This window comes from Erpetoichthys calabaricus, chromosome 16, assembly GCF_900747795.2.
Source record: "Erpetoichthys calabaricus chromosome 16, fErpCal1.3, whole genome shotgun sequence".
Classification (NCBI taxonomy): domain Eukaryota; kingdom Metazoa; phylum Chordata; class Cladistia; order Polypteriformes; family Polypteridae; genus Erpetoichthys; species Erpetoichthys calabaricus.
The window spans coordinates 42,307,103-42,334,715 of NC_041409.2; the positions used below are offsets into that span (position 1 = coordinate 42,307,103).

Below are 27,613 nucleotides of genomic sequence, written 5' to 3' on the forward strand. Positions count from 1 at the left end.
GTCATTTACCTTCGTTCCCGCGTTTGACTCGTGCTGTAAATCTCTTCCTTGTTTTTAGTTCACGTGATTACGTAGGAGGCGTGATGACACGATACGTGACTCCGCCTCCTCCATTAGAGTATATGGACAAAAAACATGTTCCAGTTATGACCATTACGCGTAGAATTTCGAAATGAAACCTGCCTAACTTTTGTAAGTAAGCTGTAAGGAACGAGCCTGCCAAATTTCAGCCTTCCACCTACAAGGGAAGTTCGAGAATTAGTGATGAGTCAGTTAGTCAGTCAGTCAGTCAGTGAGGGCTTTGCCTTTTATTAATATGTATAGATTAAATACAATCTTACACAAAAACATACATCATGACTTTCACTTAAACTCAAAGCACACCTCCATACACAGCTTATAATTAAAGCCATCAATGCACATCCAATATCAATAGTCACGCACTCCTTTGAAGTTACACATTGGCCACTAACAGACCTACAGCGTTTCCAAAGAAAAATTAAAGAAATACTCACAAAACACAACCAGTGCCCTTGTTGAAGAAGACATTATTACACAAAGCAACAGACATAAACTTCACACCACTTAACCTCAAACATTACAAAGGACATAACATAAAAATAAACCAAGGATCCAGAAAACATGGTATGGCAGACATCCTCCTTAACTTGATCTGCCTTTTAAGGTAAGACTGTAACAAATACAGTACCTTGCTAAACTGTGGTAAAATGTTTGCCGTGACGGAAGGGTTAATGCTAGCCATACACGATCAAGTTATGAACATGATGAACTACAGAAAATACTGTATATTAAAAAAAAAATCTTTAAAACACCAAGCTGACATTACAGACGGTACATGCAGATACTGCCGCAAGAAACAAGAAAACAATCCAACACATCACATCTGGTTGTAAACTGACACAGAGAGAACACATGCACAGACACAGACAGATGGCAAACATCAGACTTCAAGAACTGGCACTACAACACAAACTGGTAAACACATACAGACCATATTATAAGTACACCCCCACCACAATACTGGAAAATGTAACACATAAACGATACAGGGACAGAACGACACTCACTGACAAAACTATCCACCAGATAAAACGCTGGTAGACAAACAAGACAATAAAAAGACATTTAATATACAGTCATGGCCAAAATTATAGGCACCCCTTGAATTTTCCCAGAAAATGCACCATTTCTCCCAGAAAATTATTGCAATTACAAATGTTTTTGTATATACATGTTTATTTCCTTTATGAGCATTGGAACAACACAAAAAAACAGAGAAAAAAAGCCAAATCTCACATCATGTCACACAGAACTCCAAAAATGGGCCGGACAAAATTATTGGCACCCTTTCAAAATTGTGGGTAAATCATTTTATTTCAAGCATATGATGCTCGTTTGAACTCACCTGTGGCAAGAAACAGGTGCTGGCAATATAGCAATCACACCTGAAGCCAGTTAAAATGGAGAAAAGTTGACTCAACCTTTCTGTTGTGTGTCTAAATGTGCCACACTAAGCATGGAGAACAGAAAGAAGAGCAGAGAATTGTCTGAGGACTTGAGAACAAAAATTGTGGAAAAATATCAACAATCTCAAGGCTACAAGTCCATCTCCAGTGATCTTCATGTTCCTTTGTCCATTGTGCGCAACATAATCAAGAAGTTCACAACACATGGCACTGTAGCTAATCTCCAGCAGGACAATGACCCCAAACATACCTCTGAAAGCACTCAGAAATGGTTGAAGACAACACGCTGGAGTTCTGAAGTGGCCAGAAATGAGTCCGGATCTAAATGCGATTGAACACTTACGGAGAGATCTCAAAATTGCTGTTGGGAGAAGGCGCCCTTCAAATCTGAGAAACCTTGAGCAGTTTGCAAAAGAAGACTGGTCGGAAATTCCAGTTGAGAGGTGTAACAAGCTTGTTGATGGTTATAAGAAGCTCTTGATTTCAGTTATTTTTTCCAAAGGGCGTGCAACCAAATATTAAGTAGAGGGTGCCAATAATTTTGTCCAGCCCAGTTTTTGAGTTTTGTGTGAAATTATGTCAGATTTTGCTTTTTTTCTCTGTTTTTTTGTGTTATTCCAATGCACATAAAGGAAATAAACATGTGTATACCAAAACATTTGTAATTGCAACAATTTTCTGGGAGAAATGGTGCGTTTTCAAGGAAAATTCCAGGGGTGCCGATAATTTCGGCCATGACTGTAGGCACTGCTGTTCCAAACACACACAACTTAGAAAGTAATCTATATAAATAAAAATGTAAATATTCGTTTGTTCAAAACCTTAAATCTCCGAAAGTTCTTCACCAATTGCTTTGAAATTTTGACACAACGTTGCATTCGAATACGCGCGTGTTTTTATATACAGTAATCCCTCACCTAACGCGGGGGTTACGTTCCAGAGCCCCCCGCGATAGGTGAAAATCCGCGAAGTAGCGACCTATATTTATTTTATTATTTATACATATTTTAAGGCTTTATAAACCCTTCCCACACTCTTATAAACCTTTCTCGCTCTCTTGTTAACCTTTCCCACACTCTTATAAACACTTCCTATGCTCTTAAACACTTTCTACATTCTTAAACACCTCAGACCAACACTGCACACTGCACGCAGCGATCAGACGTCAATGTGTCTGCACTAGCTTTGTGAAGGGGGGCAGCTGAACTCACGCTGAGCAGAAATGGACTTTGTGCTGCTTCTGCCAAAATGCCTGCATGTCCCTCTGCGCGTTTGGAAGGAGGAGGAGGAGGGGTGTGTGTGTGTGTGTGTGTGAGAGCTGAACGCACCTTCGCTCAAATCCCCCCACCCCGGAAGCGCAGTACGCTCCTGCCACTTCGCATTGTCAAGGGGGTGGGGAGCTGAATGAACGCTAAGGAGAAGTGGACTTTGTGCTGGCTTTGTGCTGCTTGTCGCTCTGCGTGTCAATAATTTAAAAGCCTGTACAATCAGGCTTTTAGGTGTACATCACCTATTTTCCTGTCTCACTGTCTTGTCTTGCGTGAAGTTAAAATGTTTTATAATAGTGAGATGTTACTCATATCCTTAGCCCGACATCCACATATATGTGTTAACAAAGTGTGTTTTATAAGCTTACAAGTGTTTAAAGCATGTGGGATGGGTATTTTAAGGCTTAAACTATAAAAATGTTTATTTATATGGTCTTTCTATATCGCAGATTTTCTCCTGTTGCTGATGGGTCTGGAACATAACTTCCGCGATAGGCGGGCAATCACTTGTATTTAAAAACCCGCAAAGTCGTGAATCCGTGAAAAGTGAACCGCGAAGTAGCGAGGGATTACTGTACCTATATTATATAGATGTCACACCTGTGACAGGTAAAAACATGCTTTTTTTGAAAAACAGTGCCATCAGTTGGACGTAAAAGCAACACACGCTATACTAAATATTTTATGATTCCATTTCAATGTTTCTGATTTACGATCCATTTACAATTTTAACTCCGTTAAATCGATCAAATACATTTGTAAGTACGTGAATAAAGGCAGCGACATGGCAGTTTTTGGCGTGCAACCAGAAAGAAGTGATAGCAATGCGGTCATACATATCGATGAAATCGCACAGTATCAGGCTGGAATTCTTTCATTTCCCATACACGAACGAAGTCCAGCTGTTGTTCACTTAGCAGTACATCTAGAAAATGGACAACGTGTTTATTTCACAGCTGCAAATGTGAAACAAATACCCCTGAATCCACTGGCTACGATGTTAACTGCTTTCTTCACGTTATGTCAAAATGACACGTTTGCGTCAACGGCGTTACACATGCCACTTTCCGCAGTGCATGTCAAGCTCTGAATTTATTGGAGAACGACCGACACTGGGTTGTATGCATTAATGACGCGTGCAACACGTCACATCCGAATCAAATTCGTGCATTGTTTGCAATCATATTGACCGCCTGCTTTCCTTCATCTCCAACACAGTTATGGGAGAAATATAAATCGCACATGGCTGAAGATATTTTCCGTCAAATACACAAAAGAAAATTCAAATATGAACATGGATTTCACAGCAGAAATCTACAATGAAGCGTTGATAATGATTGAAGATTTGTGCTTAGAAATCGCGAACAAAGTTATCAATCAATTGGGAATGCCATCACCGAATCGATTTGCTGCTGCTTCGTTCGATGTAGAATTGCGTCGTGAACAAAATTACAACACGGGTGATCTTATGTCGTATATGCAATCAAATATTCCTAAGCTAACGCTTGAGCAAAAAGGCATTTACGATCAAATAATGCAAACTGTCAATAACAGGGTTGGAGAAATCTTCTTAGATGCGCCAGGAGGAACTGGTAAAACGTTCCTAATTAGATTGATTCTGGCAGCAATTCGATCCCAAAATGACATAGCCTTATCTCTTGCTTCGTCCGAGAATAGCTGCGACATTGCTACCAGGTGGAAGAACTGCTCATTCTGCTTTGAAATTGCCATTGAACATGCAATTCATTGAAACTCCCATGTGCAACATTTCTAAAGCATCCAGCATGGGAAAAGTATTGCAGAAATGCAAACTTATTGTTTGTGATGAATGCACAATGGCGCACAAAAAATCGCTCGAGGCACTTGATTGATCATTGCAAGATTTGCGTGTAAACATCAGACAATTCAGACAATGGAACAACAAAAAATACTGTATACCCACAAGCATTGTGAAATTAAACATATTAGAAACATGCGCTTTCTCTTTTTTTTCTTTTCCATTTAACCAGACTAAGCCACAGCAACGCGTGGCCGGGTACGGCTAGTCACAAATAAAATGCAGAATTACACAGAACTGAGAAATAAAATATGCTGCTTTGGAGAATTGATAAGGTAATTGTACCCATTGTTGTGTCCACCATATCCCAAATACTTCACACAAAAGCCCACATACATAAGCGCACGGAGTAATGACAAAAGTGTTATATAAATGTAAACAATTATTATAATTATTATTTCATATAAACCAGTACACATACATAAAATTCCACATTGAGATGAAATTCCTTAATACAAACACGCATACACACCACATAACACTGGCCTACGTCTTGGCTTAGCCACGATATTGGCTGTGGCAACAGTATTATCCTATAAAGTACTTTTAATAATAATAATCGAAGAAACACTGCCGAAATCGCGTCATTCTTCATCCATCCATTCATTATCCAACCCGCTATATCCTAACTACTGGGTCACGGGGGTCTGCTGGAACTAAAGTCAGCCAACATTGGGCGCCAGGCCACCGCAACACGCAATTCTCCACCAAGAAAAAACAATTGGCTTTAGCAGTTGTATGCTTGCTTGCCTTGAAGGTTGTGAACACCCCATAGCTCGGATTGGACAGACGAACGTCGAGGCGTAATTACGTCAAAGCTGACTCCGTGAAGCACCCCGGAAGCCGCGGTGCCTGAAACTGTAAAGATGGCGCTCTTTCGTTGCAGACGGGACCCGTGTGGGTTTATTTGTATGATATTGACATACTGCAGTGTTTTATACGCCGACTACGTTGTCATTCAATACGTGCTGCTCACAGCCTATTCAAACAGGTAACAACTAATATCTAAGAGGACGCAGAAAATTTAGCTGGTGACCGTTTCTATGCAGAAAATGCAAAGGGAATTTGTAGTGGTGTTTTGTTTACTAGGGTGGGGAAGTCCTAACGAAATACCCTCACTTAAAGTTGTTCATATATTTCTAATCGCTTAGGCTACTGAGTTATTCTACATGGTTGTATCTCATTAAGTATGAACACCTGGAAATGAATGGAATTCTTAAGGTGACATCAGTTAATCAGCCTCAGATAAAGAGAAGACTGCGGCTGGCATTATATTGCTACAGCGTAGAAATTAGAGAAGTGCACGGCTTTAAAGCGTTACTTTAAGGCGAAAATAAGAATACAGTATAACAAAGTAAACAGGCCTGGCAAATCTGTTAAATCTGTTTTTGTGGAAAATTGTAACCATTAATTTTTAATACTGAATACTCAATTGTTAAGTAGGACTACTTATTTGTTCTTAAGCTGATCTTGTAAAGCAGACAGTGCCGAGAAGTTACTGTGAGGTGTTGTTTTTTTTTTTTTTTTTAATATGGTTCCCCATCCACCAAATAGCTGCTTTAGACGTCTATTGCTTTTGTATTCATCACATTACATCTTGCCTTTTAGAATCTAGTTTGTTTTTGAATAACAATTTAATTATATGTTTAGCAAGTCTAAATTACAGATTGTGTTGTCTGGTGCTAGATGCATGTCTACTGGGTTTTAAACTTGTTTTTTTTTTTTTCACCCCTGTGAAACACTTCACAGTGTTTATGTGGCTTATTGTCATTACTGAACTATTCATAGGTAACCAAGTGAGAAAACGAGTGTATGCATTATTAAATTCTATTTTCTCTTTTCAGTTTACTTTAAAATTGATTTGTCTTTACAATATAATACAGAGGTCAAGACACCTTCCTCCTGATAACTTGTGCATTATTTCTTGTTAAGGAGTTTATTTCTTGTACTCCCCGTAGTGTCTGGTGTTCTCTTCATGGACTTGTGTTTAATCTTATCCTGTTCTTGCTGCTGGCTTGCCACTCCAAAGCTGTCTTTTCAGATCCAGGTATTTTGCGGTTTTTTTATTATAAACTTGTCAGTGAAGCTTGTCTCTTGTTTGTTTGCCTGACTGACTTTTGTTTCCTCATTCAGGACTTGTTCCTCTGCCAGGAGCTGCTATTGACTTCTCTGATCTGAGATCTCAGCCTACTCGAAAAAATGAAAGAGTATGTACACCTTTAAATCTCTGTTAATAATGAACACTTGAATTCATGCTCATCCTTATTAGTGCAGGCACTGTAATTTTATGATATGGTATTGTTTAATTTCCTTATATAAGTTTCCTTTTAGCAAATGCCAATTCCAGAAAAGCTTTTTGTATATACGAGAAGAGGCACTTGTTTAGGGTGAAGCTTTAATGGCATCTGTTTAATCCATTGCTATTTTACGTTTAGTAATTATTTTTCTGATTTTGTTTGGTTTTGAATTGTTTTGTAATAAATTATTTAATGTGGTTTGGGAAGGCTCAATAGTCACACAATTTTTATAGTTCTAAAGTCCTCAGATACTAGCCTGGGCACTTTACTTTGCATTTGCTTGTTACTGGAGCATCCAATGGCCATCACTAGAATAATCCATATTACTAACCGAGAATGGTAAACCGGAAGGCACGGACACAGGTACACGGCGATGGACCCAGGAGACATAGTGCGCAGGCGCCTACAGCGCGCGTCTCATAAACCGTAGGCACGGACGCAGGTACACGGCGATGGACCCAGGAGACATAGTGCGCAGGTGCCTACAGCGCGCGTCTCATAAACCGTAAGCGAAGTCTGATCCACCGCGAACGACGGAGTCACGGCTCTAAAACGAAAGAGCTCAACTAACGTAAATAAGACATGAAGCAACAACGCGCCCATAGCTAACGACTAACGACACAGCCACACAGAAAAGAGGATTTTGCACTGCACCCCAGAGTCAAACGGAAGACACTACGGAGTCCGCAAAGGTCCACAAAGATAGTACAAAAGGCACAGGCGCCTACAACGAGCTTCTGAACTAAACCTTCACACTACACAGCATGGTCCAGGTAATAAGAATAAACGAACTCTCCGTATTAAACGTACGGCATCCTCACACGTCCAAACCATATAGCATATGTGAATCACATTACAGTGATGCATTATTAACAGTACAACCACAGAAAACGCTCCGTATTAACAGTAAGTGCAATTATCCATATTACTAACGGTAGACAACGGATAACTAATGGAGTCACGGTCACGGCTCCAAAACGATCCAGCTCAACTAACGGAGCTACTTATATCTGTGCATTCTCCTCCCCATCAGATCCATTGCACCTCTGGAATACAAACAAACGAGGAATGATAGAGGACATATGCCACAAGCTACATGGAAACGATGATTCCTGCATCAACTGTGAAGCCTATGCACTTACAGACATTCAGTTAGCTCTAATGCTCCTTGGATATATGTTAGATAACTTCAATTTACCAAATGTTCCTGATTCATTACCAACTCTACATTCAACACCAATAAATCTGCAAGAGGAACAACATATTGCGCAAACTATGATTTCCAGTTTAAATACCTTACAATCTGCTGCTTTTAATAGGATTGTTCTTGCCACAGAAGACGACAGCCCGATACCCAAATGCTACTTTCTTGACGGCCCTGGGGGAAGCAGAAGGACATACCTTTATGAACCACTTATACATTTCTTTACTGCAAAACAACAGTTAATTATCGCATCAGCTACAACCGGAGTAGCAGCTAATTTGTTGATAAATGGTCGCACATGTCACTCCTTATTCAAACTTCCAGTCCCAATCACGGAAACATCGGTATCAACTATGAAAATGAAAAGTAACAATGCACAAGAAATCCATCTTGCAAACCTGTTGATTTTAGACGAATGTACAATGGCATCCAGTCATTTACTCAACACCATTGATAAACTTCTCCACACGTTAATGAATAATAATATTCTATTTGGAGGAAAAGTACTGTTATTAGGAGGAGATTTTCGACAATGCTTAGCTATTGTTCCACATGCCATGCGTTCAGCTATTGTTCAGTCCAGTTTGAAATACACAGACAATTGGCATTACTTTGAGACAATACATTTGGTACAAAACATGCGATGTCCAGATCCAAAATATTCCAATTGGTTATTGCAGCTAGGAGATGGAAACCTTACCAATACATATGGACTTCACCCAGATATTATTCAGATCCCTCAAGCCTTTATCTGCGACGACTTAGAGACGGAGGTGTTTGGAACAGCAATCACATTAGACCAGATACCACTATTAACACACCGGGCTATATTATGTCCAAAGAATATTGACGTTGATCGCATAATTAACCATTTCATTGCGTTACTTCCTGGAGAAGGCCGCCTCTTTCTAAGTACTGACAATGTTGATTCTGAAGACGAGAATGAGCATCTTAATTTCCCCTTAGAATATTTAAACACTATTAACCCAGCCGGATTACCACAACACAATCTTAACCTTAAAATTGGGACAATAGTCATGCTATTAAGAAACCTTAATACTACACAAGGTTTATGGAACGGTACATGTTTAGTCATCAACACCATGACAGACAATGTTACTGAGGCAAAAGTACTTACAGGATCACATTCTAACAATACTGTTTTGATTCCTAGAGTTGACCTTACAAGTTCTGAGCTGGAATTACCTTTTACACTTAAACGACGCCAATTTTCCATTAAACCTGCATTTGCCATGACAATCAACAAATCCCAAGGACAAACCATGGACAGAGTTGGCATATACCTCTCTGAGCCTGTATTTGGACATGGACAACTTTATGTAGCCTTCTCAAGAGTTTGGCGTTCATCTGACATTAAAGTTATAGATACTCCATACCAAGGAAAACTCATTCAAGGACAACACGCCATCTTTATTACATATGTTGTGTATAAAGAAATATTCCAATACATCTTTCTAATGTGCCATGCTATGGGTTCTTTACTTCCTTTGTTTGTCATCTACACCTTTACACTCCAATATATCTCATTCATACATCAATGTATTTCGGGTTACCCAACACCAGGGGTTGGCGAGCGAAGCGAGCAAGGGGCGGAGCCCCCTAGTTTGTATAATAATTAAATATGGTCTGTCTAGATGTTATTTTTACCGTAACAAATTATCTATGATTATGAGGTTTCTGAATGTGAGCTGTCTCCCTGAAGTCTAGATTTCTTATGGTGACCACTATGTGCCTGTTGTTAGGGATCATGTGAAGGATGGACCCTCTGTAACAGATGTGAAACATATAGACCACCCAGAGCACACCACTGCAGAATCTGCCAGCGATGCATCAGGAGGATGGATCATCACTGCCCATGGTGAGCATTTTTGTTTGGTTATGTTAGTGTTTGAAAATTATTAATTCCTGCTAGTCTTGGAAAATATTGTTCTATCAGGTTAACATATTTTCTACATTGTTTTAAATTATGCAGTAAGATTTGTCTTTGTTTTACCCCCAAAATATTTCATGTTTTTTTTCACTAAGTTAAGAGTATGTCTTGTTTTTTTTTAAATTTTCAAACTGAAACAAATTAGAATCAATATGTTATAATTCGCTGTAATGCAGAAGGATAATTTGTGAGTATATAAAATTGGGGAATGGATGATTTTCTAATATTCATTGTGTGATGTGAAAAGAAACTGACAGACATTTTGGTTGTGTAATGTTCTTCAGGGGCCTCATGTATAAATGGTGCGTACGCACAAAAATGTTGCATAAGAACGTTTCCACGTTCAAATCGCAATGTATAAAACCTAAACTTGGTGTAAGCCACACACATTTCCAGGGTAGCTCACACCCTATCGTTCGCAAGTTCTCCGCTCGGTTTTGCAGACTCGCAGCACCCAGCGTCAAAGCAGTGCTACTGTTCCTGTGTGGTTATCCTTTCTTTTTTAGATCCACATCCCTGACGCGGCTTTATAAATACACTGAAATTAACCGTATATTGTTTATTAGTTTAAGGTATCTGATTGTAATTAACCAGTAACAATATAATCGTCCACAAAATGGTCAAACTATTCCAAATACCATAACTGCTTTAGCGTTGTTACTCTCACTGCACCTTCTTCTTCTTCTTCTTCTTCTTCTTCTTTCAGCTGCTCCCATAAGGTGTTGCCACAGCGGATCATTTTTTTCCATATTACTTTCACTGCACCACTCGGAGTATTTATATTACTGTATCTGAGTGTTAATCACAGCTGTACAGCAGCTGATCAGAAAGAGAATTATCGGTATACAGCATCAAGCACACACTGCCTTAGCCATGCTGTCTATTGAACTGCTCAAATATGACAAACGCCTCAGAGCCTTTCCTGTACTGACCTCGCGGTTCACAGTTTCATCCCAAGAACTCTAAACGCACTCAATCAATCCATCAAGTGCTCCTTGTAGAACTGTTTGTACTTATAAGTACAATTACCTCACTGTAAACTTGCGATACAGTTATAATATTGCACAACCTGAGCCACTTTATAAAGCGCGTATTTACATATGATGACGATATCATTTTTAAGATGAAATGCAGCAAAATATATTTATTATATTATACAGATAAAACTTTAACTACACAGTGCCGCAGCGCTAGCAAGCCTCTGGCGCTCCGTTCACGGATTGTTCCTGCCTCGCACTGTAGTCTTGCTGGTGCTGACGCGACACTGTGGAAGGATAGATGGATAGAATAATTAAAACACGTACTACGAAGATATTTCAATGTTCCTTAAAAGTTTTGAAGAATTGGCGTTCTAAGCTTACAGATGGCTTAACGTCTATTACAGAGCTGATTGTGTGGCGATTGGGTATTTGGAGAAAGAAAAGTAAGGACAGGAATTGGAGATTACTACGTTTGAAAGAGACAGTACTGCTACAATAAAGTATTTCATCGAAGGTCGTGCATGGCGCAGGAAGCATCTTGCGTGAGACATGAACAGTCACTGCAACACCGTGTTCCCATGTTTAATAACATACTTTAACTCCTATCATCATGAAAATGATATCACTTATACATCTCAGTATTTTAATTCTTCAGAGAGCTGTAATATCGCAAATGTAATGGATTCTGTGTCCTGTCGGAAGAAGAGACAGCCCGGAAGCACATAGTGATTCACACACACACAGCACATAGAAGATTAAATACAAAACAAAGCATTTAACGTGCTACTTTAGTTACGATGGGATTGAGAAACTAGTAAATTAAATGATATTAAGATGAAGTTTATGATGTTCTACTTTAATGACAAAATAAACTACGTGATTGAAGTGGAAATTTAGAGATTAAAGTTGACTTTTCGTGCTTTTTCCCCACTGTGTGCCTTTTTTTTTTCCTCTGTACCCTAATAAGCTTTCATATGACACTCAGACGGTGGGCTACGACTCGCCTTTTCACGGCGACTTTGATATGTGACAACTTCTTTTTTTATTTCGGGCACTATGTGACTTTGTGAACGGGAGCTTTCGAGTTTCTTCGATATGCTATGTCACTCGATCAACTTCCTTTTGTTGTTTATATCACTGTTTAAGCCAACAAATAGTATGGTTTTTCTTTGCCTCCACTTGGTATTCGCTGAAATTTTTCTATTTTCCCTCTTGCTTTTGCCATTGCCTTTTCACAGAAGGCTAAGCTTAAGGGCTATTTACAGTATATTGATTTGCATATTCAAAGAGGCGTAATTCTGGGAGGAGTTGGGGCGGGACAGAAGGTGCGTGCACATGCGTTACTTTTCACGCTGACTGGGATTTATGTAGCGGAAGAATGTGGAAGTTGGCGTTTACACAGATTTATGCATCTGGATTTTTTTGTGCGTAAGCACATTTCCGCTTTTATGCTTATGTCATGTTATAGTGCGAATTCTACGCACGGCGTTATGCATGAGGCCCCTGGTGTGTACAATACAAGGAAATGGAATGAAAGTGTACAGTTTATTTAAAAATTGAATAAATTGTATTAAATAACTGCATAAATTGTATTAAACAAAACATTGAATTCTAGGGTTAGTAAGCCAAGCAATAATCTGGAAAAAAAATTATTGGTGCAGTTTGTGTACTTAATCTGAGAACAGTATTAAAACAATTTCAGTTTATTCATTAGAGTGTGAAGTTGCAGTATTTATTAGAGTTTTATTGACTATAACTATGTTTTAGGATAAATAATTGTGTTGGAGAACTTAATCAGAAGTATTTCATACAGTTCCTTTTTTACACAGGTAAGAGATTCTTTTTTTATTAAAACAATTACCTTCTTTTTATTTTCTATTCTAAGAGTTTGTTAGTTTAAAATGATTCGAATAGTTGTGTGACAAATATATACATTAATTTGCCATTTTACTGGGTACACATGCTTGTTAATGGAAGTTGTTTTTTCCTTGAAACTACTAGGCATGTGGCTCTGATTCGTTATGTATATATTGCAGACATGGTCAAGAGATTCAGTTGCTGTCTGATCAAACATGAGAATTGGGAAATATGTGGTTTAAGCAACTTTGACTTTTGTTATGATTGTTGTGCTAGACCTCTTAATGGTTTCAGCATGTCTGAAATAGCTGTCAATCTGTCCACCTACTAAAAATCTACAGTTTACAGGAAATGGTATGAGTTCTGTGAGTGAATGTGAAATGTTATAGGAGAATGTCCTGGCTATTTGAAACAAACAGAAAAGCCACCAATGTAAAAATAACTTCGTAACACAGAACGCTTTGGGCTTTGTTATAGCAGTGGACATGTATAGTAGGTTTACACTCTCAAAGATGAGATCACAATTGAGTGCATTATCAGCATAACTGGAGGAATGAAGATTGGAAAATGTCACCGGGGCGTCATGTATAACGCCGTGCGTAGAACTCACACTATTACATGGCGTAAGCTCAAAAGCGGAAATGTTCATATGCGCAAAAAAACAAAGATGCATAAATCTGTGCGAACGCCAACTTCCACGTTCTGCCGCTACATAAATCCCGTTCAGCGTGAAAAGTAACGCACGTGCACATGCCTGCTGTCCCACCCCAACTCCTCCCAGAATTACGCCTCTTTGAATATGCAAATCAATATAAATAGCCCTTAAGGTCAGCCTTCTGTGAAAAGGCAATGGCAAAAGCACAAGGGAAAATAGAAGAATTTCAGCGAATACCAAGTGGAGGCAAGGAAAAACGTACTGTTTGTTGGTTTAAATAGTGGTAAAAACAACAAAAGGAAGTTGATCGAGTGACATAGAGTGGCGGAGAAACTTGAAAGCTCAAGTTCACAAAGTCGCACAGTGCCGAAATAAAAAAAGAAGTTGTCACATATCAAAGTCGCCGTGAAAAGGCGAGTCGTAGCCCACCGTCTGAGTGTCATATGAAAACTTATTAGGGTACAGAGGAAAAAAAATAGGTATACAGTGGGGAAAAAAAGCAGAAAATGTCAACTTTAATCTCTAAATTTCCACTTTAATCACGTAGTTTATTTTGTCATTAAAGTAGAACATCATAAACTTCATCTTAAAATCATTTAATTTACTAGTTTCTCAAATCCCATCGTAACTAAAGTAGCACATTAAATACTTTGTTTTGTATTTGATGTTCTGTGTGCGTGAATCACTACGTGCTTCCGGGCTTTCTCGTCTTCTGACAGGACACAGAATCCATTACATTCGTAATATTACAGCTCTCTGAATAATTTAAAATACTGAGATGTATACGTGATATCATTTTCATGATGATAGGAGTTAAAGCATGTTATTAAACATGGGAACACGGTTGCGCAGTGATTGTTCATGTCTCACGCAAGATGCTTGCTGCGCCATGCACAACCTTCGATGAAATACTTTATTGTAGCAGGTCGGTCTCTTTCAAACGTACTAACCCACAATTCCTGTCCTTACTTTTCTTTCTCCAAATACTGAATTGCCACAAAATCACCTCTGTAACAGACGTTAAGCCATCTGTAAGCTTAGAACTGCGATTCTTCAAAACTCTTAAGGAACATTGAAATATCTTCGTAGTACGTGTTTTAATTATTCTATCCATCTATCCTTCTGCAGTGTCACGCCAGCAAGAATACAGTGCGAGGCAGGAACAATCTGTGAATGTTGCGCCAGCTCCTCGCTAGCTCTGCGGCACCGTGTCCTCACATGTTTAATTATTAACAATATAGATTATTTAAATGAAGTTAAAGTTTTATCTGTATAATATAATAAACATATTTTGCTGCATTTCATCTTAAAAATGATATTGTCGTCATATGTAAATACGCGCTTTATAAAGTGGCGCAGGTTGTGCAATATTATAACTATCGCAAGTTTACAGTGAGGTAATTGTACTTATAAGTACAAACAGTTCTACAAGGAGCACTTGATTGACTGATTGAGTGCGTTTATAGTTCTTGGGATGAAACTTTCTGAACCGTGAGGTCCATACAGGAAAGGCTTTGAAGTGTTTGCCATGTGAGAGCAGTTCAAATAGGCAGCATGGCTGAGGCAGCGTGTGCTTGATGCTGTATACCGATAATTCTCTTTCTGATCAGCTGCTGTAGATCTGTGATTCCCCACTCAGATATAGTGATATAAATACTCCGAGTGGTGCAGTGAGAGTAATATGGAAAAAGATGATCTGCTGAGGCAGCCCCTAACGGGAGCAGATGAAAGAAGAAAAGAAGGTGCAGTGAGAGTAACAACGCTAAAGCAGCTATGGTATTTGGAATACTTTGGCTATTCCCTGGATCAATATATTGTTACAGGTTAATTACAATCAGATGCCTTAAACTAATAAACAGTATGCAGTTATGCCAAGTTTAGGTTTTGTACATCGCAATTTGAGCGTGAAAATGTTAGTACGCAACATTTTTGTGCGTGCGCACCGTTTATACATGAGGCCCCTGGTCTGGCAAGTCTCCTTTTCTGGTATAACATAGATGGTAAGGTCAAATATTGGCGCAAATGGGATGAATCCATCTTTGTCAATAGATTGGGCTGGAGTTGGTATTCTAATGGAGTGAGGAATGTTTTCTTAGTCTTAATTTCAGTTGAGCATTATTCATATGCCATAGCTTGCCTAAGCATTTTTGCTGAACATGTGCGTTCCTTATCACTAGAATCCTTGAAGCCTATGAAAAAAGTCATAATGTCGGGCCACCTTAAATTCCATCGCACCTCTTCATCAGCGTCTTTGTTTTGCAAATCTGTCAATCAGAACAAGCATCCTGGTATCCCATCCCCCACCGACGCAGCTGAAGTCAAGTCCGATGCAGTTTTCCCAGCTCAAGTCTGTTTATCTGGGTGTGAGGTGTCTGGAATTGTATAGGGTAAATAATAATATATCGTTATTTGGAATACATACATTTCATGTGTGTTCTGTGTTTACAACAATCTGGGTAAATGCAGGTGACAGGAAATGTGAGGCAAGAAATGTTGAACATTTAACATTTTTTCATGTTGTTGTAATAATGACAAAATGCTGACATGAAGTGTATAATGTGTGAAGACTAAAGTCAAAATATCAAACACTTTCACAAAAGGTATAACCTGACAAGTGTGCTTTTATTCAACAATATAACCAAAGACAAATAAATCATTCAATTTACATGTTGCTGTCAATGAGTAAAAACCCAAACCCAGATATCAATTGACAGAAAGTTAACTTGTCTGCTTGGCTGGTGCAGAGGTAAGAACTGCTGCCTTGTAATCAAGAAGTTGCGGGTTCGAGTCCGTATTCTGTAAAATACTTTAAACAAGATGAATAAGTAGGCATTAAAGTATAAGGAAATACTGGCAAGCTCTCATTTTCATCCTTCAAGTTAGACAGTCATGAAGGTGTTATATGTTTACTGCTGTGCCATGTCCCATATCTTTAGTAGATCAGTTACAGTATTTTGCAGATGTTTGCACATGTTAGTTTTTCAGGGTACATATAGATAGTTAGATATACTTTATTTGTCCCCAATAGGAAATTATAAGCAGCTAGCATCTTATTTTGTAGTCTTCTCTATAAGTGAATCTTGATGTTAAGCACGTTTTTCACATCTGCATTCATGCAGTAGCCACTACTTAATACTTTCATGGAGAATGCCATTTTAGTGATATGGAATGTTAAAAGTTCAGGACTAAAAGGCTTTTATTTCTTTTACTAGATACTTCAAATGATTCATCATTTTTAGGTTACACCTCACTTTTTATGTAGTGACACTTCTGTCATTTTAGATGCTATCTCTTATTAGAATATTACAACAATATATATATATATATTTTTTTTTTGGATTTTATTGATTTTAATAACAAATAATATTCCATACAAATAAGTCAAATTAACAAGACTTAGTTCAAAGCAAATCAACCTTCACCCATGAGAAACAGAGCTAGGCCAGCAGAGTAAAACTTTAAGCTAGTAAAAATAAGTAAATAGATAAATTAATAAATAATTAAAAATAAAGGAAAAAAAGAGGTGAGAGAATCTGTTTCTTCAATTAAAATGCATATTCTAAAATGCTATTGATTAGTTCCTGCCAGGTTTTGAAAACATTCTGCACAGATCCTCTAAGTGAGAATTTGATTTTTTTCCAATTTCAAATCTATATATATATAAAATTCTTTTCACGTTTGAAACGGAAATGACGTATGACCACGCGATATGGAAATTATGTATGAAACATAAATTACGTATGACCACGCGATATGGAAATTATGTTGAGAACAAAGTGGACGCTGGGAGGCACGGAATGTCGGGCTGCTCTGCCAGGTCGGGAGCGTCACAGTTTTGGGCAGCGTCCTCTCTTCTCGCACTGTTTGTGACACTTCAAGTGCCCCATCGGCTCCTGGGAGAGTGGAAATCTTTGCGAATGAGTGTAATCGGCGCCATCGAAGCAGGACTCTGTTTGTAAAGTGCCCTGCACGACTACTTACTGTCCCTTAAGGTGAGTTCGGGTCACTAAAACCCCGCAACATTCAAGGTTGCTTTTGTAATCAATTATTTTAAGAAGATGGAGAGTTTACATCTAAGAAGATGTACAGACTTCTTCATGTAAAGTGTTGGACTTGGGAATTGTTTGGACCTTCTGCCCGTTAAGCACGGAAGGGCAGCGTCCACATTTATCAGAATTATTTTTCTCTTGAATCACAGGCACATAGTGCAAGGTTGTCAGGCACTGTAATTCTTTTTTGTATTCGGCGAGACTCGCGCCGACCAATTAACCTGTTCCACGTCATCCCTCCGTAGGCACGCAATGATGTGAACATGTCTGCAAAAAGTGGCGTCTCCTGCCCTGCAAAAATACTATAAAAGTCTATCAGCCGGCTCGCACATAACTGTGCCAGCCTTTGAAACGGTGACTGCGCTTCTGCCTTAAGTGAAAGTAAGCACTTTTATTTTTTTTCCTCCTTCCCCTAAGCTATAGCCAGACAACTGCAAACACGGGATCCCTTTTCTAGACCGCGGCAAACTAATATTAAGACGCTTCGCACTTTCTTTTCGTATACAGTTATGAGGTCGCGGGAGGCACGCGCAGAAGTGGAGGACCGACAGTGCCATCCTGGCCAGTTAATGGCAGGGCCGTCTCTCCAGTCTACACAAGACCCGCCGCAACGCTCCCCAAAAGGCGCTCATATCGTCAGCGAAGACGTCTCTCTACACTATATAAAAGCAAAAGGCAAATTTCCTTTCATTATACCTTTTATCCCAAACCAAAGCCTTTCTCTCTTAACACTGCAGAGGACACAAAACTAATTTTCTTTAATTGCTGGTAATGCCAGTAAGGCACATTACCACAGGCAGAAATTTGGACGTTCACATAGAAAATGTAATTTCTATACCACAGCTGTCGTGTAGCACCTTTCAAAAGGGATCTACTACCGAGAGATGATCCAAATACATTTTAGCTGCTGTTAGTATTACTTACCTGTTGTGTTGTAGCGCCTTTAAAATGTAGTTTACCCGAAACCATTCCAGTAGTGCTCAATGTATCTTTACTTCTTAAAATGTTAATGTGTTACTGTTTAATAACTTAGACAACATTTTATTTTTTTCCCTTGCACTCAGTGAGCGAAGCCACTGGGTAATCAGCTAGTAGTATATAACATCACTGACTTAAAATAGGAGAGTTAGGATTCTTCCAGTTGAGCAAGATATGTCTACGTGCCAATAGTGTAGTAAAGTCAATTACAGTTTGTTTATGATTCTCCACGTTAAGCGTATCTGGAAGTACACCAAACACAGCTGTTAGTGGATTAGGAGGAATTGTGACTCCAAGGCTGTCTGAAAGACATTTAAAGATTTTGGTCCAGAATGATGTTAATGTGGTGCAGGCCCAAAACATGTGGCCTAGTGAGGCTCGAACTTGATTGCAGCGTTCACAGGTTGGATCTTGCCCTGGAAACATTTTGGACAATTTTAAATGAGACAGATGCGCTTGGTTATATAATTTTAAATTGAATAATTAGATGCTTTGGACTTAGGAAGTGAGTTCTGTGTATTGCTACCTCCCATTCCTTTTCTGAGATGTTGAGTGAGAGATCCTTTCCCACTGTACTCTTGGATCTTTGAAAGGGAGGGACTGTAAAATGGTTTAATATATTATGGAGATGCTATCTGAGCCCTCAAGAATGATCATTATTTTTTCTGGCATAGAGGTAGGTGGGAGGTGAGGAGAATTGGGCAGGTTTTGTTTAACAGTTTCTAATTTGAAGGTAGTGAAAGAAATGTGTTGCTGGAAAGTTAAATTTGGAGTGTCATTGTTTGCAGCAAGGTTATTATAGTTTTGCCTTTTTATATTAGTTTTTATTTCTATATTTTTTCTGATCTTACTTGGAAATTCAGTTTAGTTTTAGTTTTCCTTCGTCGTGTATTTTTAGTTTTAGTTTAGTTTTTATTTCACAAAGACATTTCTATTTTATTTTTATATATATATTAGTTTCAGTTTTAGTAATTATGGCATGGAGCGCCTACGGAATTAGTTTTGTGTCACAATCAGACAGAACTGTACACTTAACAGATTTGGATACGAGTTTAATGCTAGTGGAAGCTTACTACACTGCCTGGTTTACTATCTGGTTTTGTTTTTGTCTGATAAAAACAAGCATAATCAAACTAGACACTGAATATGAACAATTTTACACAATTTCATAATTTTTAAAATATTTTCTCATGAAAATCACAGGGGCTTAGGAAGAACAGGGCTCTTAGACTTGAATGAGTGTGCAGACCCCACCTAGCTGTATTGAGGGAAACAAAGAACAACAAGCATTAGTGTCAAGGTTAGGGACAGCGAGTCTTGAACAGACCACCATAAAGGACAGTAAACCGATAATGAGCAGAGTAAGAGCAGGTAATAGGAGTACGGACAGGCATAAAGCAACAGAGACAGCGTCTGAGATTAAGAACAACATATACATTACCTAAACCTGTTTATCCAGAGTAGGATTGCAGGAAATCTGGAGCCTACCGCAGCAGGTTTGGATTGAAGGCAGGATAAATCCCTGGTATGCAATATGTATGATATGGCTGATGTTAAGAACAAAAAGAATATGATATGTCAACTATCTATTTTGAGAGAGAAAAACATTGAAAAAAGGAGACAAATATTTTAAAATATAATTCTGCTAATGGATTAGATTCACAATATCAGGTATTTTGAGTTGTGAATATGAACTAAAAAAGATAAATTAATAAATATGGAATAAATACAAAAACCCATTAGTATGTTTAGTTTTTCATCACTTGTCAGACTCTCTACCTTTGTTTGTATCGCTTCGTTGTTAAACAATGTTTTTAAAGCAAAAGCAATTGGTCAGCAACAATATGCTGATCTTGTACGATGACCTAGTCAGTCTCTCGATCAGTGTCGTTTTATTATCAAAAACCGGGAGTGGACTCCCCTCAGCTTTCTTGTATGCTCAGATATGGGGATGGATATTTGAGGATTAAACCGCAAGACAATGATTATTTTTTATATTATGTACATTAAGGAACCATCAACAACAAATCAAATTAATTATATATTGAACAATTATTATAAAAGTAAAGTTGAAAAAATCATACTCGTTTTTTTTTTTCATACAGCTGCAGAGTCTGTGTTCAGGTAAAGTACCACTTCCGGGTGATGGATTTGGCCCAAAAGTTAATACAGATCTATAATTGTGGTGTAACATCCACATGCCAAATTTCATCCATCTATCTAGTTGAGTTTTTGAGTTATTGTGTTTATACACACAGGCAGACACAGACATACATGCGTGCGCGTATACACACAATTCCAAAAAACAGTATTGTTGGACACTGGTTAGTCTATAACATCAAGACTCATCAAAATATCGAAGTCGAATTTTTTCATGATTACTATACTTCGTATATGAGAAAGTAAAAATGATTTCTCCTGTGCAAAGTGGCAGGTGAATTGCTGTTAACAAAAAGCAGACACCTGAGAAATAAACTGAAACATTACTCACTCGTGATTTTTCTGTCCATATGGTAAACGTTTTGTTGACCAGCACATTCTGATTTCAGCCATTTGAATTACATCTTGATGATACAACAAGCACAAAGAAAGGCGGCATGGAAATCGCTTTCTATTTCTCACGCTTTACGCACCCGCACTCAGCTTGCTCTGTCACTGCAAATGCTGTGTGAACAGCCGCCCTCAGTCACCAGCCGCCGTTCACTGGATGAATATATGCGGGCGGCACGTGGTGGATGACTTTCTGTTTTAGAGTTAAAACTTACAAGGGTTAAAGACTAACGTCAAGAATATTAATTCAAAAACGAAAACTAAAAATATTTTAGTAAATTATTATTTTATTTCAGTTAGTCTTTCCAGCTACTTTAATAGTTTTGTTTAGTTTTAGTTTTTCATTTTGGTTTTGTTAATTATTTTATTTCAGTTTACGAAAATGTTTTTTTAATAATAGTTTCAGTTTTGATTTTAGTTTTCGTTAACTATAATAACCTTGGTTTGCAGGATGCAAAGACATTGTCTATGTACAGATCTCTAAGTGATTTAATTCCAAATGTTTTCGAGACATTAAAAACTGCGTACGTTTTGAGATGGAGGAAAAAGGTGGTTCTCGTGCAGAATTGCCACAAATAAAAGCTTCTCTATCTTAAATACTTCCTACATTGGTACCATATTGTGAGTGAGTGAAGCACAATTGGGTTGTTAGTATATTGGCGTGACTTGTACTTATTGGGGCACAAAAAAAAGAATACAAAGAAGTACAGCAGGATTTTATTTCTACTGCTGACCAAGCCTGTGTATGTTCAACTGTTTGTGTCCATGTCCAGGTTTTTATAGCTTGTACTGTATATTTGTGCCGAGTAATAAAATTGAAAGTTACAGTTAGGTCCATAAATATTTGGACAGAGACAACTTTTTTCTAATTTTGGTTCTGTACATTACCACAATGAATTTTAAATGAAACAACTCGGATGCAGTTGAAGTGCAGACTTTCAGCTTTAATTCAGTGGGGTGATCAAAACGATTGTATAAAAATGTGAGGCAACTAAAGCATTTTTTTAACACAATCCCTTCATTTCAGGGGCTCAAAAGTAATTGGACAAATTAAATAATTGGAAATAAAATGATCATTTCTAATACTTGGTTGAAAACCCTTTGCTGCCAATGACGGCCTGAAGTCTTGAACTCATGGACATCACCAGATACTGGGTTTCCTCCTTTTTAATGCTCTGCCAGGCCTTTACTGCAGCAGCTTTCAGTTGCTGTTTGTTTGTGGGCCTTTCTGTCCGAAGTTTAGTCTTCAACAAGTGAAATGTATGCTTAATTGGGTTAAGATAAGGTGACTGACTTGGCCATTCAAGAATTTTCCACTTCTTTGCTTTAATAAACTCCTGGGTTGCTTTGGCTGTATGTTTTGGGTCATTGTCCCTCTGTATCATGAAACGCCGCCCAATCAATTTAACTGCATTTAGCTGGACTGGAGCAGACAGTATGTCTCTGAACACCTCAGAATTCATTCGGCTGCTTCTGTCCTGTGTCACATCATCAATAAACACTAGTGTCCCAGTGCCACTGGCAGCCATGCACGCCCAAGCCATCACACTGCCTCCACCGTGTTTTACAGATGATGTGGTATGCTTTGGATAATGAGCTGTTCTACGCCTTCTCCATACTTTTTTCTTGCCATCATTCTGGTAGAGGTTGATCTTGGTTTCATCTGTCCAAAGAATGTTTTTCCAGAACTGTGCTGGCTTTTTTAGATGTTCTTTAGCAAAGTCCAATCTAGCCTTTCTATTCTTGTGGCTTATGAGTGGCTTGCACCGTGCAGTGCACCCTCTGTATTTACTTTCATGCAGTCTTCTCTTTATGGTAGACTTGGATATCGATACGCCTACCCCCTGGAGAGTGTTGTTCACTTGGTTGGCTGTTGTGAAGGGGTTTCTCTTCACCATGGAAATGATTTTGCGATCATCCACCACTGTTGTCTTCCGTGGACGTCCAGGTCTTTTTGCGTTGCTGAGTTCACCAGTGCTTGCTTTCTTTCTCAGGTTGTACCAAACTGTAGACTTTGCCACTCATAATATTGTAGCAATTTCTCGGATGGTTTATTTCTGTTTTCGCAGCTTAAGGATGGCTTCTTTCACCTGCATAGAGAGCTCCTTTGACCACATGGTGTCTGTTCACAGCAAAATCTTCCACATGCAAGCACCACACCTCAAATCAACTCCAGGCCTTTTATCTGCTTAATTGATAATGACATAACGACGGACTTGCCCACACCTGCCCATGAAATAGCCTTTGAGTCAATTGTCCAATTACTTTTGAGCCCCTGAAATGAAGGGATTGTGTTAAAAAAATGCTTTAGTTGCCTCACATTTTTATGCAATCGTTTTGTTCACCCCACTGAATTAAAGCTGAAAGTCTGCACTTCAACTGCATCTGAGTTGTTTCATTTAAAATTTATTGTGGTAATGTACAGAACCAAAATTAGAAAAAAGTTGTCTCTGTCCAAATATTTATGGACCTAACTGTAGGTAGAGCCATGCACCTTTCGCCCTAGGTCTTTGTAGGGTCGCCCTTTGGATACGTGGATGTTTTGAATTCCAAATAAATGAGGTTATGGTTGAATCTAATTTCTTAAAAAAATGATTTACACTCATATAAAAAAGTTTGGGATCCCCTCTTAATTCTTTGGATTTTTGTTTATCATTGGCTGAGCTTTCAAAGTAGCAACTTCCTTTTAATATATGACATGCATTATGGAAACAGTAGTATTTCAGCAGTGACATTAAGTTTATTGGATTAACAGAAAATATGCAATATGCATCATAAAAAAAATTAGACAGGTGTATACATTTGGGCACCCCAACAGAGATATTACATCAACACTTAGTTGAGCCTCCTTTTTCAAATATAACAGCCTCAAGACGCTTCCTATAGCCTTTGATGAGTTTTTGGATGGAGGTATTTTTGAGCATTCTTCCATACAAAATCTCTCCAGTTCATTTAAATTTGATGGCCGCCGAGCATGGACAGCCTGCTTCAAATCATCCCATAGATTTTCGATGATATTCAAGTTGGGACTGTGATGGCCATTCCAGAACATTGTACTTCTCCCTCTGCATGAATGAATTTTTAGAATTCGAACATTGTTTTGTTGGATTATTCAACCCCTGCGTAACTTCAGCTTTGCGACTGATGCTTGCACATTATCCTGAAGAATTTGTTGAAATTGGGTTGAATTCATCAGACCCTCGACTTTAACAAGGGCCCCAGTCCCTGAACTAGCCACACAGCCCCTCAGCAAGATGGAACCTCCACCAGATTTGACAGTAGGTAGCAGGTGTTTTTCTTTGAATGCGGTGTTCTTCTTCCACCATGCAAAGCGCTTTTTGTTATGACCAAAAAACTCAATTTTTGTCTCGTCAGTCCAAAGCACTTTATTCCAAAATGATTCTGGCTTGTCTAAATGAGCATTTGCATACAACAAGTGACTCTGTTTATGGCGTGAGTGCAGAAAGGGCTTCTGTGGTGCAGCGGTTAGATCTGCCAATTTATAATCCAGAGGTTGTGAGTTCAAAACCATCTCCCCCACAAATTTACCATTTGAGTAGTCAGCTACTCTTATTGTTGATATTATACAATAAAAACATACATTTGATATGTGTCTGTAACAGCCGGTGTAAATTTATAGCACTCGTAAAAGTTAGCTTTTTTTTCTTTTTCACTTTTATTCTCTCAGTCATGATACAATAACCCCCCACCCCCCAAAGATCTGACACAGTTTTTATCTGAAACTGGGAATAAATGTAGATTTCAGTGGTGTTTTGGGACAATTGGAACTGGAAATTCTCTGATCTGAAGGGATAAAAGCTGACACACAAATGCTGGTGAATTTGCCTGCTTTGTATCTCACCGTCACTTGAAATTTTTTTTATTCAGTTTTATTGAATGTTCCTGCTCACGCTGAATTAGTATGCACCTTATGGTCCATGATGTTAAAGCCGCACTGACAAAAAAACAGACATAGTTATATATATATGATATTTGGAATAACTCATTTTATGACCTGTATAGTACATTTCGGAAAACATTGTAACACTGATGCAACATTATTCATATTATTCATATTCATTCGCATGCCTTCTTGCACTTGTAATCAGTGAGCGCGTTTTTTTTTTTTTTTTTTCCTATCTTGCCCATGCAGTCTCCACATTTTGGTGCACGTTACTGTTTCTTTTGTACTCCAGGACATGCAGAGGAAAGAATAGTACAGAGAGGTCAATTCCACGCTATATGCAATCATCAGATTCAAATGTTAACAGTTTCCACACACCCAAGGACCATCCTTCCTACATTTACAACATGTGTACCTGTTGCAATGTGCACACTTCTCTCTGTGCTGTGGTTACTATTACACTGAAGGGGCTGGGGGGAGGATGTTTATCGATGTTGCATCCTCTCTTGCTTTATCCATCGCCTTTTCTTGTAAGAAGCGACTACTAAGTTCCTCTGCAAGGTGAGCCATGAACACTTCTTTTCTTAATGGCCCCCGTGCATGCCTTGTACAGTATATGTGCGTTGATTGCCGCCAAGTCAAGTGTGTTATAGAACACAGCAACTGGCCACCCGCATGCTCGTGCTCACACTGAATAAGCCCACGCCTTCTGGTTCACGATGTTGGCTCAGCACCGGGCAAAAAATCCTGAATAGTACCAATCAGAAAACATTGTCGCACTAATGCAATATTATTTGAAAATGAACCAGCATTTGTGTGTCCGCTTTTATCCCTCCATATCAGAGAATTTCCAGTTCCATTGTCTCAAAACACCACTCACATCTATAGTTATTCCCAGTTTCAGATAAAAAATAACTGCGTCCGATAATCGGGGATGTGGGGTTGGTGGATATTTGTATCATGATCATGGCTGAAAGAATAAAAGTGAAAAGAAAAATGCTAACTTTTAGAAGTGCTATAAATTTACACCGGCTGTTACAGACACAAATCAAATGTATGTTTTTATTGTATAATATTAACAATAAGAGTAGCTCTCTACTCAAAACAGTAAATTTGCGGAGGAGATGGTTTTGAACTCACGACCTCTGAATTATAAGTCGGCAGATCTAACCGCTGCACCACAGAAGCTGTCGTATTGTACTTGCGCCTTTTGTGAAAGTGTTTATTTGATATTTGGCCATCAGCCTTCATACATTATACAGTTCATGTCTACATTTTGTCATTTATTACTAAAACATGAAAAACGTTTCTGTTTTAACGATATGTTTACATAGATTATTGTAGATACAAAACACACATCCAATTATTTCCCCTTACAATTCTGGGTAGCTCACTCCCAGATAATCAATCAAGGCAGTAACTTCTTGCCCTTGCTGAGGCGGTGGGGGGATGGTATAGCAGGCTGCTTGGGCTTACAAATGCATTTAGAAGACAAAAGAGGCTGACGGAGAGGTGTGGAGGGATTTAAGGTGGGCCGGATTTACGAGTTTTTTCGTTGGCTCTGGTAATTCTAGTGTTGAACAAAGTAATCCAACCAATCTGGTGTTGCAAGTAATCAGTATTGAGCAGTTGCATGCATTCAAATCCACAAAATTACAAGGGTACCCACATTTTTGCACAGCCAGTTTTTCATATTTGATTTAATTTCATACAACTAAATACTGCTTCACTAAAAATCTTTTTTCGGAAAACACCCCAGTACTCAGATGTTCCTAGGAAATGAAAGACATACCACTGTTATCTTTTTTGTTGAAAGTAGATTAAATTATTATGCAGGAGTTCCTTAACAAGGAGCATCTTAACAATGTTAATTCTTCCAGCTAAAGAATGTTTTGTTGATAAAGAGCTTTATGTTTACTTGATGTTTACCCCTAGATATTTAAATTGATCTGTGATGATGAAAGATAAGGTGTCCAATCTAATATTGTGTACGTGAGAATTCACTAGAAAGAGCACACTTCTATTCAAATTAAATCAAATTAATTCTGACACCAGAAATCTTCAAATCTGTTAGTGCAGTTAGGACTGCAGGCACAGTATTTTGTGGATCTGATGTTTACAGTACCATATCATCTGCGTATAGTGAAATTTTCTTTTCAAGTTCTGTTCTAATAATTCCCTTTATCTCATAAGCATTTCGACAGTGAGCTGCCAGTGTCTCAGTGGCAATTGCAAAAAGCAGTGGTGACAAGGGGCATCTGCATTTGATACGGTAGATCATATTATCCTTCATCATCTTCACTATACAGTTGGACTTTCTGGCATTGCTTTGGAGTGGTTTGAGTCCTATCTTACAGACAGGACTGAGTATGTGGCCTTGGGGGATGCTAAATCTCATACCCACACTGTCACCTGTGGGGTCCCACAAGGATCAGTCCTTGGGCCGACCCTCTTTAATATCTATATACTACCCCTGGGTCACATCATCCGCAAGCATGGAGTTTCATTCCATTGCTATGCTGATGATACGCAGCTCTATGTGAGACTGGATTTGACTTTTTCCTCTTGCTTGGATGAGATTGACGCCTGGATGTCC

At 38.5% G+C, this 27,613-nt stretch overlaps 1 protein-coding gene across 1 annotated transcript in view; it reads left to right on the plus strand.

Moving 5' to 3' along the window:
* Positions 1 to 5,348: 5,348 nt before the first annotated feature.
* The window catches only part of zgc:77880 (zf-DHHC domain-containing protein), a 32,079-nt gene continuing 9,814 nt past the window's right edge, over positions 5,349 to 27,613 (plus strand). Inside the window, exons 1-5 of the mRNA XM_028821589.2 lie at positions 5,349 to 5,583; positions 6,551 to 6,639; positions 6,726 to 6,799; positions 9,857 to 9,972; positions 12,792 to 12,853. Coding sequence (XP_028677422.1) covers positions 5,459 to 5,583; positions 6,551 to 6,639; positions 6,726 to 6,799; positions 9,857 to 9,972; positions 12,792 to 12,853 — 466 coding nt within the window. The 5' untranslated portion in view covers positions 5,349 to 5,458. The remainder of the gene's footprint in view (positions 5,584 to 6,550; positions 6,640 to 6,725; positions 6,800 to 9,856; positions 9,973 to 12,791; positions 12,854 to 27,613) is intronic.